General features: G+C 28.8%; 1 protein-coding gene across 2 annotated transcripts in view; it reads left to right on the forward strand.

Annotated features, from left to right (window-relative positions):
• The window catches only part of LOC129980935 (endoribonuclease Dicer-like), a 52,644-nt gene that overhangs the window by 26,664 nt on the left and 5,493 nt on the right, over positions 1–20,487 (forward strand). For both annotated transcript variants that reach the window (XM_056091441.1, XM_056091440.1), the window contains 4 exons: positions 3,870–4,080; positions 5,635–7,406; positions 9,220–9,391; positions 17,869–17,944. In XM_056091441.1, the coding sequence (XP_055947416.1) occupies positions 3,870–4,080; positions 5,635–7,406; positions 9,220–9,391; positions 17,869–17,944 (2,231 nt within the window). The remainder of the gene's footprint in view (positions 1–3,869; positions 4,081–5,634; positions 7,407–9,219; positions 9,392–17,868; positions 17,945–20,487) is intronic.

Genomic DNA, 20,487 nt, shown 5'->3' on the forward strand with positions numbered 1-20,487 from the left:
GTGGTGGTTTGAATTCAAAGAGTTGAAATTGTTCGTTGCTTGATGTAATTTTGATGACAAACAAAATGTTGGGCTTCTATTTCGACATTAGTTGAGCTATCTATTGAACTAAAAAAAAAGTAATATATATATATATTTTAATATGATTATTCTATAATAAAATATCAAGTATTTTTTTTTTCAAAGGTTCTTTTGTAATAATTTTTTTGTTATCGGAGAAAGACTACTTTATGCCATTGACTTTCGATGTTTCTTGGGAAAACATTGGTAATGTGCAAGATAAGAATAAATAGGGCTACTGAAAATATATCAAGAGTTAAAAATTTTGTTCCTAAAAAATGTATATGTTTTATTTACTCATAGTTTTTATTTTATAACTAATGAGCAGTTTTTCATACTTGGCAAATTTGATAATATTAAAGGAAATTCATTTTATGACTTTTTGTATTTGCATAACTTTAAAGAATAGTTAAAACATATTCCTAATAAATTTTTTATGTACAACTTCAATTTAATTTGTTATATTAATTCTAAATCAATGTACATAATTTATATCTTGCTTCAACTTCCAGCTTAGAAATTTCTGGTTTAGGAATGGGGGGGGGAGGCTTTATTCATAAGCAATTAAAAGATGCTTCCTATTTAGTTTGTGACACCAAAGTGTATATGTCAAACATTTTATTGTATAATCTGCTTTATAAAGATTGTGCCAGTTTTACATTGGATTTGCAACTGCAAAAGGCATCACACTTTTGTGAACACGTCTTGAGAAATATAATTATTTTTCCCCTTTGAATCTTTTTTTTGGTATTGTTATTGTTAATACTTGTTTGCTTGTTACTTTGTCATATACCGAGTATATGAGAAAGTGTAAAGTGGAATTGCAACTGCATTGCAAGATTATCATGTTATTTATCTGTTTCAAGGTTTTCTATGTGTTTTATAATATATACTATATTTTGGGGTAGAAGGGATAAACATTAAAATAAAAATAAAAAATAACTGAATTTGTATTTTGCTAAGATATTCAATTTTCAGCAGGGAAAAAAAATTGATATATAATATTGCAAAGATTTGCAATTGTTTAAAAGAATTGAATACTTGTTAAAAGTCTTGTCTGTCAAATTGGAATAGATGAAATGTATTGCGATTCAAATAACTATACAACAGTTGATATTGAAGTGGTTTGATTAAAATGACATTAAATTGTTTTAATTTACAAATGATTCTGTTAATATGTTATGAATAAAATTTCAGATTTCAAAATTTACATTTTTTTGAACTTGTAGTTTATATTGTCTTTATAAATTTCAATTATTTCTTCATTATTTTTTAATAATATTTAAAAATTATAGATAATATATTATATATTTGATAAATTTTAATATTAAAGAAATCTTCAATTTTGAAATACTGTAGACTTTTATTTTTTAAGATCTTAATCAATTGTTATTTACTGATTTTCAACTTGAAGTAATTATTACAGATTTCCAATTTAACAATGCTTTTCGTGGCTGCTGTTACATAAAAGTAAGATTTCATGTATATCAAGCTACCTTTTTTTCAAGTTGATCTTATGCTTTTGTTAAAGGTTTAATAATCTTTAAGGCCTGTACTTTTGTTAAAGCCCTGTTAAATCTAATTTTATATATATATATAAATAAATGTGACATTAAATGATGCTAATTGTAAAGAGCTTGATGAATTCTTTGTTTTATGAGTACATATATTAAATAATGTTGAAACTTCAAATATGTTTTTGTTTTGAAGTATAATTTTCTGAAATATACTGGGTGTTTAAAAAAAAAAAAAAAAACTATCCCAATATATGAGACATTAACTATTATACCATTCACAGATACGGAATAAACTTTTGATTCAAGGTATTTGCTCAAAATAATGTGAAAAACCACAATTAAAATTTAAGAGTTGTGGTTACAAAATTTTCAAATGGCAACACCAACTTTTTTTTCATTTGAATGAGTTCTCCATAGCAAATAGCAGTAAATAATGCTGGAACAGTACCTGTAGCACAAGTATCACCAGCCGTAGATAAATTAAGAAGAAAAGAGAAAACAATGAATAACAGAGAAGCAACAGAAAGGGAAAAAATTTATTGTGCTTCACAAATTTTCTAGACCTATTTCAACCACAATGGCACTTTGCATTTGGCAGATGGTGCCTAGAACCGAAGCATGTACCATGCCATATAATTTCACGTCTGGTAGACATGCTACAGTTGTTTTCTCTTTTCTTCTTAGTCTGTCTAGTACTGGAGATTTTTTTTGCTTCGGGTACCATGCCAACTCTGTTTATTGTCTTTTGCTTTGGTGAACACATTCCAATAAAAAAAAAGTTAGTGTTGCCAATTAAAAATTTTGTCAGTGTGACCATAACTGTTAGAGTTTAACTTTTTTTTTTTTCATATGATGCTTGAATGCATGCTTCAAAATACCGTGAACCAAAATTTTATTCTATTCTTGTGAATGATATGATGGTTATGGTGTCGTACATCGAGTGTCATACATCAAAACACTATCCGTGTTTTTATAATCATCTTGTATATTGATCTCATTATAGGTATAATAAGCTTGTTATTGCTGCATATCAGGAGTGATGGGCATCCCAAATTATAGAATGATAAGCAGCCTGGTTCATTATATTGATTCTCATTTCTTCAGGCTTTATTGCAAGAGTTGCTTGGTTAACAGGCTGATGACTGGAATGATGAACAAAGAATAATTAAACATATTTCCTTAGGGCAGGGTTTATGCATAGGTTATTTTTAATAGACTGTTTTTGGCAGGTAGCAGTAACTGCATCAGGCAGGTAGCAGTATTTGCAGTGAATGATCATTCTGTGCACCCAAGCACCTGGACAGGACAGGAGTTTCTTCTTTGATAGTGTTGTATGCAGAAAAAGAATATATATATATATATATATATTAAAATTAAGGTTCAAAGACCAAAGAATAAAATATTTTTAAAGAATGGGCAAATCTATAAAATATTTTAAAAGAATGGTGAAATGTTTAATGAATGGTGCTGTAGTCAAAAGACAGTTAAATGTTTTGTGCTTCAGTGTATTATGAAGATATAATAAGTTCACAGAAAAAGAAATATCAATACAGAATTTCTTTTATATTAAGATATTTATATAAGGAAAATCGTCATCTCTGGTTCTTTGATTTAAAAAAAAAAAAATGTTGAAATTTTTAGTAAAAAAGAAACATTTTTGCGAGTTATAATTAAACCAAAAATTAATTTTTTGTTAAAGTCAGTAAAAAAAAAGGGGGGGGGGCTTGATTTGAATTTAAAATAAGTTTGAATTTAGAATTTGGGGATACTATATAGTAAACTGAAAACTACAAAATGTTTTTTTTTAAATAATTTATTTTTCCATTTTTTTTTATATTTGATTATGTTAATTACAAGTATTTGCTTTTTTTTCAGCATGTAATATAATTTTTATTATAATCTTTGTTATGATAGCTTGACCAAAAGAAAATTATTGCTTTGTTTTAAAATCTTAATTATATAGAAATTTTTTAATGGAATTATTTCCCTTTACTTTCCTTCCATTTCTTCAGATACTCTCAAGTATCTTTTTATACCTGAAAGAGTAAATATTTGCAAATTTATGGGTTCTGATCTCTAATTACTATTAGAAAGTAATTTTATTTGGAGAAGTAAAACCACTGACAACCCCCCTTTGAATAATAATAATAATTTCTTTTATATTGCATAATATAATTTATTCATTTTTATTAATGAGATTTGCTGAAAAATTTCATTTTTTGGAATAGCTTATTATGCTTTATAGTTTAAGATTTTTTTTCTATAACAATGTATGATATTTGTTTATTTCAGGTGAATCCTTTTCCTATCTTCAACAAATCTGGAAAAATTCTTGTCACTGTTACTGCTTGTGATACTCCTTTCAATTTGTCAGATCAGAATATTCAGGATATTGAAGACTTCCATAGGTTTATCTTTTCTGACACTCTTTGGTTAGAAGGGTTTAAAGAATTTTTGCCTTTTGCTGCTCCCAACTCCTTTTATATTTGTCCGGTAATTGGAGGTGAATGTTCAAAAAAACTTTTTGGTCTTTATGTAAAAAAAAAAAAACAACAACAATATTTTGTATCAAATTTCTATTTTTTTTTAATGCATTTAAAATTTTCTTTACAAGTAGTATATATGCTATACCTTCAACTCTAACCTTTTTGCTTTTTGGTCCATATTGTTGTATTATTAATTGATCAAGATTTTATTTCTCCGACTGAACTAATGTCTCCTCTCTAGTTATCTGTCTTATAGTTTTAATCAGTGCTCTTACTCAGTCATTCCATGTATGATTGGCAGATTAATTTTTAATAAACAAAAATTCTACATTATTTGTTCCGTGGGAAAAGTGGTGTAAGGTATATAATTATTGAAATAAGTGTTTGATTTTGTCTTTTTCGACTGTTTTGCTAATGTCAATACAATGCAAATGTATAGGGGGGGGGTATGGGGGGTTAATGTATGCCCAATAATTCTACTGAATAAAGGTTGGTTAAGATTTACATTGGCTTATGTTCATGCATATTGACATTGGTACAAATGACAATGCTCTCTACTTCTTCTCTTTTAACCTTAGAAACTATTTTGATATATTTTATGATTTCAGTATTGTTCATATCATTGAAATAGTTCTCAAATTTTTAGTTACAAGTTTACTCTTTACTTTCTGCCCTTAGTTTTTGGCTGACATATTTTGATAAGATTATCTTTAATGCTCTTTCAGAAACATTATGAGAATTAAAATAATTTTCAGTAAATTTAATGAAGAAATTAAAGTTGTAACAAGATATTTGAGTGTATATTGAAGGTGATATTCTATGTATGGTATAGAAATTATATTGTTATTCGTAAATTATTTTTCTGCCATATTTTTATCCATATATAATCTTACAAGAAAATGTCTCTTTCCTATATATGAACATACTAAAAATACTCTGCTTTTTTGCATATACATACTCTGTACATATTATATACATACTCCCATTTTTTTTACATTAATTTGTTTAGACCCAATTTAATCATCCTTAATCATGCGATTCGTTAATCTTTTGGAGGCTCACTTATTATTTTTTTTAAAATTTATTTTTTTAATAGATTTATGCTTAATTATTGGATGGAATTGATGAAATATAAGTCCATCTTTATAATTTTATTTGTTTAACGTATATATTTAATATTTATATTTTCTCCTGAAATTACATAATTTTAGAAACATGAAAAAGAGTAGAGATTGAGGAGTTAGTTGCTGTATCATATGCCAATGAATTAATGAAAAGATTTCAATGAAATTTTACAAAAAAAAGAAACCCTTCTTTTCAGTTACTAAATATTATTTAAAGTTGTGCTGATTGGCAATTAAAGTTGATGAAAAATTGTTTTCTTATTGAAAAAAAATGTATTAAAGTTCTAATGTATCTGTGTGTTAAATTGTAAAATTACAAGCTTAGTACTTTCTAAGTAACATTGCTTATAAAAATAAATGCATAAGTGCATTTAATTATAACATTATGATGGAATATTTTTCCAGATTTTTTTGTTGGTTTTTTTGCTAATTTCAATTTTATTTTAGGAAGAATTGATTGGGATTTTATATTTGCAACAAAAGAACATCCTTATCAAAGGCAAAAGTTGATGACAAAAGATACATTTGAAAGGATACCCTTTGACTCAGAGAAATTTTCAGATGTTATATTAATGCGTTCCTACTTAAAAGATACTTGGAAATTTGAAGTCCCTACTTTTCATCATGTTGTAAGGATTTGCTATGAATTGACACCAAAAAATTATATGGAAATTGAGTCAAAATCGAGAACATTTGAAGAGCACTATTTTACAAGATACAATATTCTGCTACATGATCCACAACAACCTTTGTTAGAGACAGTACGAATGGAGGGCATTCATATGTGGAAACCTTTCTATGTTTCACCTAGAGAAACTTTTGATGATAATGCTGTCTTGAGCAAAACTAAACAAAGGCATCGAAATTATAAAGAATATTTAATTCCAGAATTATGCATCATTCATCCTTTTCCTCCCAGTTTCTTTTTCAAAGTGATGTGTCTTCCAACCGTGTTGTTTCGACTCAATAGTCTTCTTCTTGCTGAAGAAATCCGTCGAGCCATTGCCCGAGAAGCTCGTATTGGAACAGCAAAATTGACAGATACAGCATGGCAGCCATTCCATTTGGAAACAAGTAACAAATTATTAAATGATTATCTTTTCCAGATAGGCCAGCTAAAAGAAATTCCCAAAAAGGAATTTTTTTCTTATGATATTGTGAAAGACATCAACAGCAATGAAATAACTAGTTTTGAGGTAAAAATTGATTTAAACACCCATACTGGACCAACTCCCAGTCTATTACTTCAAGCTTTGACTGCAAAAAGTACTGGAGATGAATTTAATTTAGAGCGTTTAGAAATTATTGGCGACTCCTTCTTAAAATATTCTATGTCCATCAAAATTTACATAAAATACATAAACTTTGACGAAGGTAAGCTTACAAGGCTCCGAAGTCTGCTGATTAAAAATCTTAATTTGTATAAGAAGGCTAAAAAGAAAAAGTTAGGTGAATACTTGATTACTACTTGTTTTGATTGCAATAAGACTTGGCTTCCACCTTGCTATTTGGTAGAAGATCATATTGATGAAAAAAATATAATTAAAAAACCTAAAAAGAAGAAGAATGAAGCAGGTATGGAGGAAGATGAGAAGGCAGAAAATCCACGCCATCTGTATTTTACTAAGCAAGTCATTTCAGACAAGTGTATGGCTGATTCTGTAGAAGCCTTGATTGGCTGTTACTTACTGTCTTCAGGGCATTTAGGAGCTTTGAAGTTTATGGCCTGGATTGGTGTTAATCCTTTCTTGGATGATGATACTAATTTAGAAAATTGGCCTCCTCCTCCTCCAGATCCCATTGTGTGTGAGCCTGGACCCTTAATTCATCACCGTCTGGAATATCTAACAAATGGATTTGAGAGATTCGAAAAAACAATTGGTTATACCTTCAGAAATAAGGCTTACCTCTTACAAGCATTTACACATCCATCATATTCTGATAATGATATCACAGACTGCTATCAAAGGTTGGAATTTTTAGGAGATTCAATTTTAGATTATTTGATTACACGACAACTATTTGAAGATCCTGCTGGCCATTCTCCTGGAAAGCTGACAGATCTCAGGTCTGCACTGGTCAATAACATATACTTTGCTTCCTTAGCTGTTTCATACAAGTATCATGATTTCTTAAAGATGATGTCACCCACTTTGTTTCGTCAAATCAACCATTTTATAGAAATATTGATGGAAAGTGATGCTTTCAAGTTTTTTGAAGTAAGTGATACATTTGTTTGTATTTATATATAATTATACATACTTTTAATTTAATGTCCTTTTGTTTCTGAATATGAATTCCTTCTGAATTGCAATTAGCTAAGGGGATCTTTCTTCAATGATTTCTATAAAATTGATTTTTTTAAATATCCCATAATTTTGAGAAGTAGATAAAACTTCACTGTAATTTAATTTGAGACTAAAAAAAATCCTAAATTTGATCTCTTAACATTAGTTGTTAAATTTTTATCTGTGTTCAATAGATGCTCTCCTGGTATTAGAAAGATAATTTCAATATAAATAATTTTTCACATTTTGGCAATATTTGGACTAAAGCTTGATAATTGATCTGCTAAACGGAAGAGTCCCCTATTATGAAAGGAGTAGAGCAAAAGTTAATACTCCAGATGGACAAACTGGAACTGCAATCTAGAGTACAACACAAGCATTGTAAGTTGGAGATAATATTTTTTTATTGAGTAACAGACAAGTGTAATAGTTATAGTTGCATGTAATCCTGTTAGAAATAATAATTTTAAAAAATTGGAAAATTACAATCAATGGAAAAACCGTTTTATGATCAGCTGTGTTGGATGCCAAATCTGATCCCTGGGCTTGGTGACAAAATAGGTAATACTGGAATCTTCAGGATTTTGGTGATACAGGTAATAGGAACTGAGATATAATTATTCCAGAAGTTTCTCTGTCTGGCTCCGGAAACTATAAAAGGCTGGCAGTCTAAGCTGAAGGCAGTTATATATAGAGTCATCGAGAGATTTAGAGTCACATAGCAAGTCAATGACAGAATAGTTGGATTAGTCCAGCAGAGCATGGAGTGGAGCTCAAGGGATTACTGAATTGAGCTGTGTGCTGAATCCTGGAGTTTATTATAGAAGAGTCATGTGAGTGTATTAGTAAGTCGGCAATTGGGTACAGCTAAAACAAGGAGACAGTGGAGAATTGCACGCGTTTGGAGCGACTGTAGAGAATAGAGCTACATAGATTCCCTCCTCTACTGAATTCTGTCTGGCTGCATTGTGTGCTGTGATTGTTGTTAGTTACTGATTGCTGTTTGTACTAAGTGTGCTTTTATGTTTTGCTTGTGCAGATCTCGTCTGTGTATTTGTGTTAATAAAAATCATCATTTGTTACTGAGGCCTGTTGGTTGTGTTATACTACACACCTACTATAAGCAAACCCTTTGACTTTACGGATTTAGTGGAGGAAGTTCTGTAACCAAATTGTTTTCTTCTTTCTCCATGTTGTAGCATATGTATAAATAAAATCGAGTTAAACTGCCATGCACATTTAAAAAAATGATTGTATTTAGTCAGCAGTTTGGAAAAGAACAGTGTAGACTGGGTTTCATAATTTTTTATATGCAAAGTGTTCTGACCAAAGTTCATGAAATTTTGATACAAGAAATTACTTTAGAGTCAGCAAGATTTGTTGACTCACTAACTCTTTGTTAGTTTCATTAAAGTTTAAATTTAATGAAAGTTCAATTTGATACAATTTAAGTGTGAAATATTTGCATTAATTAAAACTTGTCTTATGCTTAAAAATATGTTTTTTTATATCTTATTCAAAAAAATTTCAATAATTGAATATTTTAAGATTTTTATTTTTTACTTCTTTTAACTTTTTTTATTAAAATATTTTGATTACTCAGTTAATCAATTTTACATTACCCAATGCCAGTTGAAATCGTTAAAAATTGTAAATGTGTAGATTATCTTTCTATCTTGAGAAGCATTACACTTTATTTTCGCTATATTTTTTAAAATTTGATTGATTTTTATGTCTTCTGTAGATTCATCATTACTACCTCGAAGAAATTGAATGTTTTGAAATCGAAGAAGTTGATGTTCCTAAAGCACTAGGTGATATATTTGAGTCAGTTGCTGGTGCCATTTACTTAGACAGTGGAATGTCTCTGGATACTGTATGGAAAGTGTGCTATCCTATGATTCGTCCAGCAATGAGTGAGTAGTTTACAAGAAATGAAGTATTTTTAATGCATTTAGTACTTTATCATTTCCAGGGTTGGTCTTAGAAAAGTATGCACAATTGTCATATAACTTTTTTTTAAAAAATCCTTTGGCCTGATTGATTTTGTAAAAGGAAAATGCTTTTTTTAATTCAAATATGTTCGAATTTAAATAATTAGAATATAATCACACAATTTAAATGCATTTCAAGTCTACCATTCCAAAATTCCAAAGCAAGGTTGTTGAGTTCTTAATCTTGCAATATTTGCAGATAGTTAGTACTGACTGTGTAGTTCTAGTTGTGACCAGAAGTACTTTTTCTTTTCAGAAATAAATTTAGAACTTATATATATATTAATTCCAAGCCTATATAACATCTGTATTGTAATAAACATTTTTGAAAAATATGTAAAAAAAGTTCTATTCCAAATTATTCTTAATTTCTATTCCAAACACTTAAGAACTTTTGCATTCAACTTCTGATAGCATAGCTTCATTTATTTTAGCATGTATTCAATTTTTTTTTTCTATTATTTAAGTACTAAAAGATGTGCTCATCTGTTAACCTGTTAACAATTATTCAAGTTTGATTTTCTCAAATTGATTAACAAAAACTGAAAAATTTCATGTATATTGGCAAAGAGTTTAAGAAATAATAGTAAAAAGATATAATTTGTTGTGCATTCTAGATGTGAATATATAATAACTTTAAAATTAAGTAATAAAGGCTGATATTCTAAGAATTAAAAAAATCATGAGCACACAAATAGAAACTTAAGAGAAAAAAAAATAGAACCAAACTGGGAATTACTAAGAGGAAAAAAAAAAGTAAACTCCAACTTGCTTTCATTATTAATGCCAAATTGCCTGTACGAGGAAGAATATAATTAATCAACATAATTATAAAATAATAAAAATTACAATCCTTAAGGCATCCTTTGTTATAATCCAGCATTAAATATTGTAAATAAAATGTGAAGTTTACAATTCCACAATTTGTTTTTATTACTGCTTAATTTCATTAACATGTTAATAATTCAGTCAATTGAAACATAAAACATAAGATCCTCTCTTGAGTTGCTTAATGCAAAAACAGAAGTTGCAATTTGCATATCCGATAATGATGCTGACAAAATGAAGTAAAAAAGAGATAAATTTAAACTCGATTCATGTTTATATATGATACTAATTTATTTTATTATAGGTATACTAATTTATTATATTATAGGTTGCAATTTTTCTGTGTCTACTTTGCACCTATTTTATTATATTTTTCCAGTCTGTATAATTTTTTTTATAGAAATTGAATACCTTCATCACTTGTTTTCCCTCTTATAATTGCTGTATATTGTTATTGCTGTGTATATTATATAATTACTGTAGTTAACATGTTTTTATCTTTTATAATTCTAATTAGTTTTATTGTTGATTTCTAATGGTCTTTAATTTTCTGTCTTTCTTTTTTTCTGAAATATAAGATCAATTCCTGTAGTAAGTTGAAACATGATGACTCATTATTGTCTTTCTTATTTCTAATTCTTATTTGATTGGTTTAATATTTAGTTTTAAAGGGATATTAGAACTTGAGGATATGGGCATTAAGGTGGAAGGAAAAAATCAATTTTTGATTTTTAATTTGTAATAGCACAGAAAAGTTGCCTTTTGTTGTAGATAAAATAAATTATAAATATGAAAAATATTGGAGTAGGTCTTGAGGTGCTGTAAGGATGTTAAGGTTTCAATAAATTGAAATTTTTGCTACATTAAAAAAAATTTTTACAAAATAATCGACTTTTGATTTTTAATTTGTAATAGTGCGGAAAAGTTGCCATTCAGTCTAGATAAGATGTATAAAAAATATTGAGGTACATTTTGAGGTGCTACAAGGACATTAAAGTGTCATAAAAACACACTTTTTGCAACTTTTTAAAGATATTTGTGTGCTTCGGTTACGAAATAAAAATCTTTTAAACAGGCGTTGTCATATGAATAGAAGTAAAAAAACAGTTTTACAGTTGCACTGGCATGGCACTGAGTCATCAGCAGAACAGTTGTTATTGGCGTAAGGCGGACATGTGACAAGGACTGCTGTGAGCTGGTTCAAATCAGTAGCTTTGCCGAGTTAGTTTAATTGGCGTCACCGTTCTGTCTGTTGTGCAACTGATTTGTTAGTTCATGCGCTTATGTGCTTTGTTGTTAGTAAAAATGACAGTCTAAATTAGCGAAGGGAAGAAAAATATCGGAATGCCCTATTTTTGGGAAATGTAGCGATTTCTTCAAGTTGAACTGCCTCCTTACGAATCCGTTATGAAGGGCTACTGTTGTAGACATAATTATTATTATATATTAGACATAACATCAAATTTGCTTCAGAGAAGGAAGCGAAATATGTGAGACCTTAGTTCCCATAATAGAACAAATTTGGTCAAGAGCTTCTATTCCCATTGCATCTAGCAAAAGAATTTCACAAACAGTGAAAGCTTATCATTCTATATACAGGCATTTATTAAAAGTGTAAAAGCAGAAAATGTTCCGATAAGTTTGATTTCAACCTCACAGAATTTAGAAAAGAAGCTAAACGTTTATTTGATATTGCTGATGTATAAAAGAAATTGCCAGTTATGGAATAAAAGTTTTTAAAGGATCAATGCTCTAATAGGAAAATAATTGTAGATAATATTGATATTGATACCACAAGTGCTTTGAGGAAGAAAGAAGCAAGAAAGAGTAAAGAACTACAGAGAATATTTAAGTTTAATCAAGAACAGACAATAATTACTAGAGTATCAGAAACGATTACTGGTGACAATGACAAAGCTGAAGAACAACCACGACCTTCGCAAAACAAGGCCTCACAACTTGTTTGTGACGTCACGCGTGTAGGATGATTGGCTGCCATGAGCAGAATCCCGCGTTCTTCCTTGATGTTTAGGTATATTTTAAATTCACTTAAAAATAACTTACTATTCCTAATATTAAGACATTTATCTTGCATAAAATTCAAGATAGTTTATTTTTCCCCCGCATGAATAAAAGAAACAACATGATAGGAAATCTTAAGGTCCTCTATACCTTATTGACCATTTAATAACATTCAAATTTTCGAAGATTTAAATCACAATGTTAATTTAATAGATATATACATCGGGATATTATTGTTAGTTTTCTTATTTTAATAGAGTTTATTTTATTTAAAGTTGTTAAAAATCGTTTTATTTCTTCCCTGAAAATATTTTTTAAAGCTTAAAATTAAATTAATCAAGGCTTTTTAAAGCTTTTGATGATTTTTTTTTATTGTAGTATTGTAGCTTTTATTTTGACAAGTAATACATGTATTTTATAAGTTAACATATAATTGTTTACTTCTCAAATTACTTAGGAACTTTCAAATAAAATATTAATGCATTTAATATAAAATCTAAATTTTACACCAACTAATTCTAAACATTTTAAATATTAATAACAAATAAAAAAAAGACTATGAGAAGTAACAATAAAACAAAGAAATTTTTTATTTAGCTCAAGCAAACAATACCAAAGTAATTGGAAGCATAAGCAATTAAATGTAGAGCAAACAAAAATGGCAGAAGATAAATGGAAGTTATACATAATTTTAAATGTTTTGCAGTTCAAAAGAATTATTTAACTAAAAACTGTACCCCCCCCCCCCAAAAAAAAAAATCAAACTTACCTTACTATATTTAGTTGGCACGAAATTGTTCCACTTTATTGTTGAGATCCATGCTCTTCTACTGTTTTCATCGCTTGGAAACAAAAGTACAGAAACATTGGGGCTATTTTTTGTGCAATTACTTTTACAATTGGGAACACAGCATGCACTATGCATCTTTATTACGTAAGTTAAAATTAATATGAAAAAAAGATTAGAAAACTTTTAAACAAAGCAAATAACACATTACCCGTACTTCACTACGACAGTGACTGACCGCACCCTTTTACACTACTTGCCTTTAGAATTTTCTACAGAATTCATCCAACCTCATGACGTCACGGGCTGAAAGCGTTGGGAGTTGTGAGGTCTTGTATTACGAAAATCGTGGAGCAACAGTGTTCCTTACGACAAGAAGCAAACCAACCATATCTATCAAATAGAGAGAGAAAACTACTGGAATAGATAAAACTACAAGGTGCAGGTGTTGTTGAATATTAAGTTAAAATTTTCATGTACTTAAGGTTAAAATTAAGTTTGAAACCACATCTCATATTCACGCTCTCTGACAATCTTTAAAATGTTACAGATTAGATTATTCACGGAAATATGTACTTTGCTGCTTCAGAAAATATCCTTTTGTCCATGTTGATGAATGTAAAGTTCAAAGAGAACTTGGTTTACGACTTGTTTTAAAGTTTACATTATTTTTTTTAACGTAAGTTTACGTTATTTTTTTTAAGTTTAAAGTTCTAGAGATAAACTTAAATACAAAGGATTACATCGACATGATCTCATGGGTTGAAAATGATCTAACTGAACCTCCCCCCCCCCCTTGCTAAAACATGTTTCCTGTGACTCTCTTAAAGATTTTATGCAGAAGGCATCTGAAGCTGACCCAAATAGTATATGGGCCTCGGTTATCGGCACCTTGCCGCATGTTAGCAGTGGAAAGAGCTGTGAAACTGGTGGCTCTATCAGCTCAAAATGTCTGTGATTTAATCGCTAGAGAAGGATACTTAAGAGCAAAACAAATGCGTGACTATGCCAAAATTTAATTTTAAAAAAAAACAGTTTGATGTGGCAGGGAAGTAGAAACAAACATTTTGCAGCTGTAACATTTAGAATCATTAAGGATACAGAAGTAAGAAACACAAAATTTGACATAAAAATATTTTTTATTATTATTATATTTTGTAATTAATAATTTTTTCCAATGTATTGCTTATATATGCATTTAAAATTATCTTTTGTAATATTATATGAATGAATAATTCATAAAAATATTTTATCAGTGTTTATAATTTAATAATTTTTTTTACAAACTTTAAGCTCTTTGTGGCTCCTCAAATATTTTAATACTGCAACCAAATTTTTTCTTAGCTTTTAGATTAAAAAAGAATAACTTTTTTCCACTATTACCAAACTAAAAATCTAAGAAATTTTTAAAGGCCCATTTTAAAAATTTCATTTTTTTTTCTAGTTATTTTTACAAATTTTAAGCTCTTTGCATCATCTCAAGATAATAATCAAATTAAAAAAAAAAAAAATTCAACCTAAAAGGCAACTTTTCCACCCCATTACCAAACTAAAATCTGAAAAAATTGTTTAAAGGCCCATTTTAAAAATTTCAATTTTTTTAGAAATTTTAAGCTTTTTACAGCACCTTAAAATGATGTAATATTACAACCAAATTTTAAAAAATTGTTTTTGTACTTAAAAAGCAGCTTTTCTGCACTATTACCAAAAAAAAAAAAAAAAAAAAAATTAAGACCATTTTCTATCCAACTTAATGGGCATAATTATGTTTAACTATAGTCAGATAATGAAAACAGTATTTGAATCTGCACTTCATTCTTCAAACTTCGATTGATATTCCATGTATGTTGGTGTTCTATGTATATAGATGATATTGAAATTTATTTGAATTATAATGGTAACAAAAAGGAAGAGATTAATGCAAAAAAATTGTTGTTCTTTAAGTTACTGATAAAGAAAAACTGGATATATATGCATTATTTTACTCATTTATAAAGTTGGAAAAACTGATAAATGAACTTTTGAAGAACAAAAATAAAATTTAATAAAAAAGCGAAGTGAGATTAAATAATTTCACTTTATTCATGCGAAAAAAGAAGGGAAAAAACACACTTTCTTTAGGCTGTGTTCTGCTTCAAGAAAAAGCCAGAAAAGTTGTTTGATATTAATGTGCAAAAGATATAATGTCAAAAACATACTCAATGTTGACAATGCTTGTTAATTTTATCGCATCCTCCCAGACAAGTGAGAAAAATGGCAATATTTCCAAAAGCTGTCTCACATTTTGTTGCATATAATCTGGAACACATTTGTAATCTGGGGAAGAAATCCAATTGTAAGTAGAAAAGCTGAAAAACCAAAATGTTATATGAACATTAACATACGGAAACTTGATATTCCCTGCAACTTTATTTCAGTTGTCATCCATGCCTTCTTGTTAAAGAATGAGTGGTTAACAGATTTGGATAAAAAGTTAAGGAGGGAAGCATGGAAAATACTCCTCTTTCTAACAATTTAAAATTGAAAAACGCAATGTTAATCTTGCACTTAACAGCACTTCTGTGTTATAGCTTGTTGGTCAGGGTAATTATCTGCAGCTTTACAATACGGTACAGATAGCCTAAAATGTTTTTTAAAATACCGCATTTGCTTGTGATATGATAGTGCAACAGATTAAAATCAAAACAGCTTAATGAATTACTGTTACATATATATTCAAATGCTTGTATTGAATATTACAAATTACATACCAGAAAACACAACCAAACTATTGATGAGTGAGATGATAAGAATGTTTGATGATGATGAGAATGTTTTCTTTGACAAAGACAATGTATGTAAAATTAAAGACTTTGGAAGGACTGGAGTATAGTGAAAAACTGAAAAGTTTTTTAATGCAAAGTAGACTCTTAGGGCCTTTCAGAAAATGTGAATATTTAAACATTCATATTAAAAAAAATATTTTCAAAATGCAATACATATACACATTAATTGTTGTTAACTCATTATTTTAATTATTTAAGTTTATTTTCTATGGAATTAAGTTGTCACTAGTTTGAGTAAAAAGAATTAAGTAAATATTCTGCATTTGTTCATATTCTATTCTAGTGCAATGATAATTATAGAAATATAATTAAAATTGTATGTAATTTTTTGTTAAATGGCATAAACTAAGAAAATAAAATTCTTCCCAATAATGGACTTAACGTCCAGTCCTTGAATATCCATTATATGGAGGTAACAAAGTATATACAGGGTGATTCATAAAAAAGTATACAGTTTCAATGCACTATAAATCAAGAACAACATAACATATTATATATTACCTGTAACAGAATTGTATGGAGTTATTTTAAGTTTTGTTAGAGACAGTCTCAGATGTTCTATATGTGACCTCTTAGTCACATCATGCACATCGAGCTGGTAATCCATTTCTGCCCAAACGCATGTTAAGGTGTCTGAATCAAGTTCATTGATAGTGGATGAAAAATACTGTTTCAGCTCCTCTAGATCAACAGGAAGGGGAGGGACGAATATGTTGTCCTTTATGTACCTGCACAGGAAGAAATCACAAGGCATTATGTCAGGACTTCCGGATGGCCATTGATTGTTAAATGATATGTTATAGTCTGTGCTTCATCCAAACCATTGATGACGGAAATGCTCTCGAGGTAATCTCGCATGCAGGTAGGCCAATATGGTGGTACACCATCCAAGGAAAGAATGTCAATGCCGTCCTGCAACTGTAGCATCAACCAAAGAGTTATAACATACCCCCCCCCAAAAAAAAATGCTCATATCACAGTTTGTTCGCAAAAAAAAGAATTGGCCATACACACTCTTTTTCTGAACATGGTACAGAACACATTAAGCTTAGGGGAATCTCGCAAGTGTTGCACTGGGAATTTAAAATTCACTTTTCTCCAAAAGCAAACATTGTGCTTGTGCACCTTCCCATTGACGTGAAATGTTGCTTCATCAATGAAAACTAAGGGATCGGCAAAATCATTATTTTCAAAGTAAAGCTGAATAGTGGCACAAAATTCAAAGCGATTTTGATTGTCACTCAAATTTTGTTACACCTGCACTTTATATGGAATCATTTTCAACTTCTTTCTCAAAATTCTCCAGATAGTGCCTGCACTTTTCAACTCAACCTCTGCATTGATTTTCCCTGGCTTCTTTGAATGGCAGTGCAAATTCTGTCGGTGATTTATTGCAATACAGTTATTCGTCCAAGACTTTTACCTTTGCTCAAACAATCCATAGTTTTAAATTCGTCATGCCATATAGCTAAATTAAAGAACACGCAAAAAAAAATTTCTCCACTGCAGACACTGCCATTACAATGGACTAATCACATGACACACACACACACTTTGCCTATGTCATTTCTGTCAGTGGTGAGACAAAAACTTTAAAAATCCATCTACCTTACAATTTGCTGAGATGGTGTGTGCCTTTGACTGTTACTGTTTTATAGCATTTATAAAGTGTATGATCACCCTATATTCTGTCTTCTCATTTTATGAAATTTGTGAGATCCAAATTAACTGTTCAAACCATTTATATCATATATTTATTATGAATTAAAATTTTTATGGATTTTATTTAATGGATAATTGAAATTTTATTGAAATTTTTTTTTCACAGTATATTTATTGTCAAAGATGATTTTTGTTCTGATGTTTTTTATGTAATATAATAATAATAGATTTTTATGTTTTGAAAATACTCCCTTGAAACGATTTCTTATTCACAGAACATTTATGCAAGCATATCCCATTGCAACCTGTCAGAGAGTTGTATGAAAGAACAAAATGCCAGGAAGTATTTGGGTAAGTATTTAATTGTTTTATTATTATTTAATTTCTACTTCAGCTTTGTAATCAATTATTTTTCAGTATAGTATAGTCAGTTAAGTATATGAGTAGTTCTTTTCATAGTTTTTTAATCTCTGAACAAACTGAATCCATCTGAGAAAAATTATTTGTTATTGTATACACATCTAGTAATTCACTATTTTTTTTTTTTTTTCAAAATAATTAAGGTAATACATATTTTTCAAATCTTATTCCAATAGAATTGTTGATATAAGTTAATAATATCGATTTTTCTACTGTGTAATATATCATAGTGTTAATGTAAAATACAAGCTTTGTACGAATGAGATAATTTTGAAAAAAGTCCTTATTTTGAAAAGCAAGAATTTTTATGTATAATGTGATTTATAACATTTTGAAGGGACATGATGGAGAAGAGAGCAGTTATACAGTTCATTGCCATGTTAAGTTGAATTTGTTTATAGAATTCATTAAGATGAAGATCAATTGGTATTTAAAATTAAATTTATGAATTAGGGCTTGAATAACATTTCAATAACTGTAGCATTGTAACCTGTCAACTTTAAAATCAGTTTGAATCTAAAAAGTGTTAGTTCACTGATGGCATTTCCTGGAGATTCTTTTCGGCACATTCTTTGTGCAGAAATGAGAACTCCATGTTACCTTGGTTCATCAAAAACTATTTTTAAAACAAACAAACAAAAATAGAAAGAAAAGTCAGTTGTCTCAATCCAAAACGATCTTGGATATTCTGTGACTGTATTCAAAACCAATGGTGTGTACTTAAAAACTGAATTCATAAAATTATCAAGATAAAATAAGTTTGAGAACTCTCAAACTAAACAAAATAACAAATGTTTATTGCCAGCATTTTCTCATGCAAGCTCTGAAACTCTTCCAGAATAGTGTTAATCATTTTTTATAGGTAGTGCGAAAATTGAAGGTTAATATTTTTTCAAAACACTACTAATTTTCAAATGGTGTTTGTTAGCTTATGTTAAACATTATAACATAAAATAATTGAATGTGTTAAGATCTTATAATTATAAGATCTTATATTGAATGTACCGGATACTTTTAAAATATATCCTTAAAAATATATTAATTATATTATTTGTAATATGTGCATACAAAATTTGTTTAATATTGTTGCTAAGTAAGTGTATATTAAATCTAGTTTATAAATTAATGTGAAATATTATTGTAAGATATACTTTAAAATTTATTAAGAGTGAAGAAAAAAAAATCCTATGGAAATAAAATTAATATAATTAAAAAGCTTTTAAAAAATTAAAAATGTCATAAGATAAGTTTTTGCAATAATATACCCTAAAATTATTGAGGAAATATATTAATTGGGTTGCCATGCCGCAAGGAGAATCTGGAAAGCTGGGAAAACACAGGGATTTTAAAAATCGTCTAAAGACGCCAGGAAAATGTAGGGAAATTTTAAAATTTTGATAAAAACTGGGAAAATACAGAGAATTTTAAGTTTCTTCATTATTTTTTCCCCCATTTAAAAAAATTCCTATTTCTAAACATTGTAAGAATTAAAGATCATATTCATAGCTTCCAAAAACAAAACATCACCATTCGTTAATGTGTAATAAGGAAACTCACTCCTTTTCTACTCGGTAACCCTCCCCTTCTGTGTAGATCAGTCCAGTTTCGATTGGCTTGACAATTGTTCTTTTTCCATGAGATTTCCAATTTACAGCTAATGAGCATGTGCAAGACTTTTTTAACTGCTTGTAAGACGGAAAAACGTTTATCTACCGGGAGTTTAGTTTAGTTATATTAACGTCTCGTTAAATCTGTGGAAGTAGCGCGGTGATATCTAGTTTACCTTATTTGAGTTTAGAGAATGGTTTATTTATTTATTATATGAGAAACTGTCAGCTTATTCAAAGAATATTTTTTAAATAATAATTACTTGAAATCAAGCTGCTTAACATGAATTGGGTGGATTTAGAAATCAAACCCAATTTTGCTGAATGGGTTCGAGAAGTTTGCTTACTCATAAGTACGTATTTGCTTTGTAAGAAGATAAAAAAAACTGAATAATAGGGAAAATAGGCACTTACAAGTCATTCCAAAAGAGGAAACTATACAAGTTCAAAAGAGTCATCATTGATGTTGGATAAAAGGAATACAGTAAAAGATGACATGTCAAATTGAATTTTTTAATTCAACAACAATAATGTAAAGCTGAATTTTTATGGGCATTAAAAATTGTTGCATCTCATTCGTCCTTTAATGCATTCAATGATATGTCAGAAATACTATCACATATGTTCACTGAAAGTGAAGGAGGTGAAAAATGCATGTTAGATTGTACAAAAATATCATACCTTATTTATTAAAGATAAGTTCCACGAAATTGATGGCTGAAAGGTATATAGAAATTGATGCTCAAATACATAAATTGATGAAAAGGAATAAATAAATAAAAGTAATCTTGCTTTGTAATGTTTTTAGTTGAGTAATTATTAAATGATTTGTATCCTCATAACAAAATTGTTTTTTGTTTATTTCAT

Source organism: Argiope bruennichi, chromosome 8 (genome assembly GCF_947563725.1).
Source record: "Argiope bruennichi chromosome 8, qqArgBrue1.1, whole genome shotgun sequence".
In the NCBI taxonomy this organism is placed as follows: Eukaryota; Metazoa; Arthropoda; class Arachnida; order Araneae; family Araneidae; genus Argiope; species Argiope bruennichi.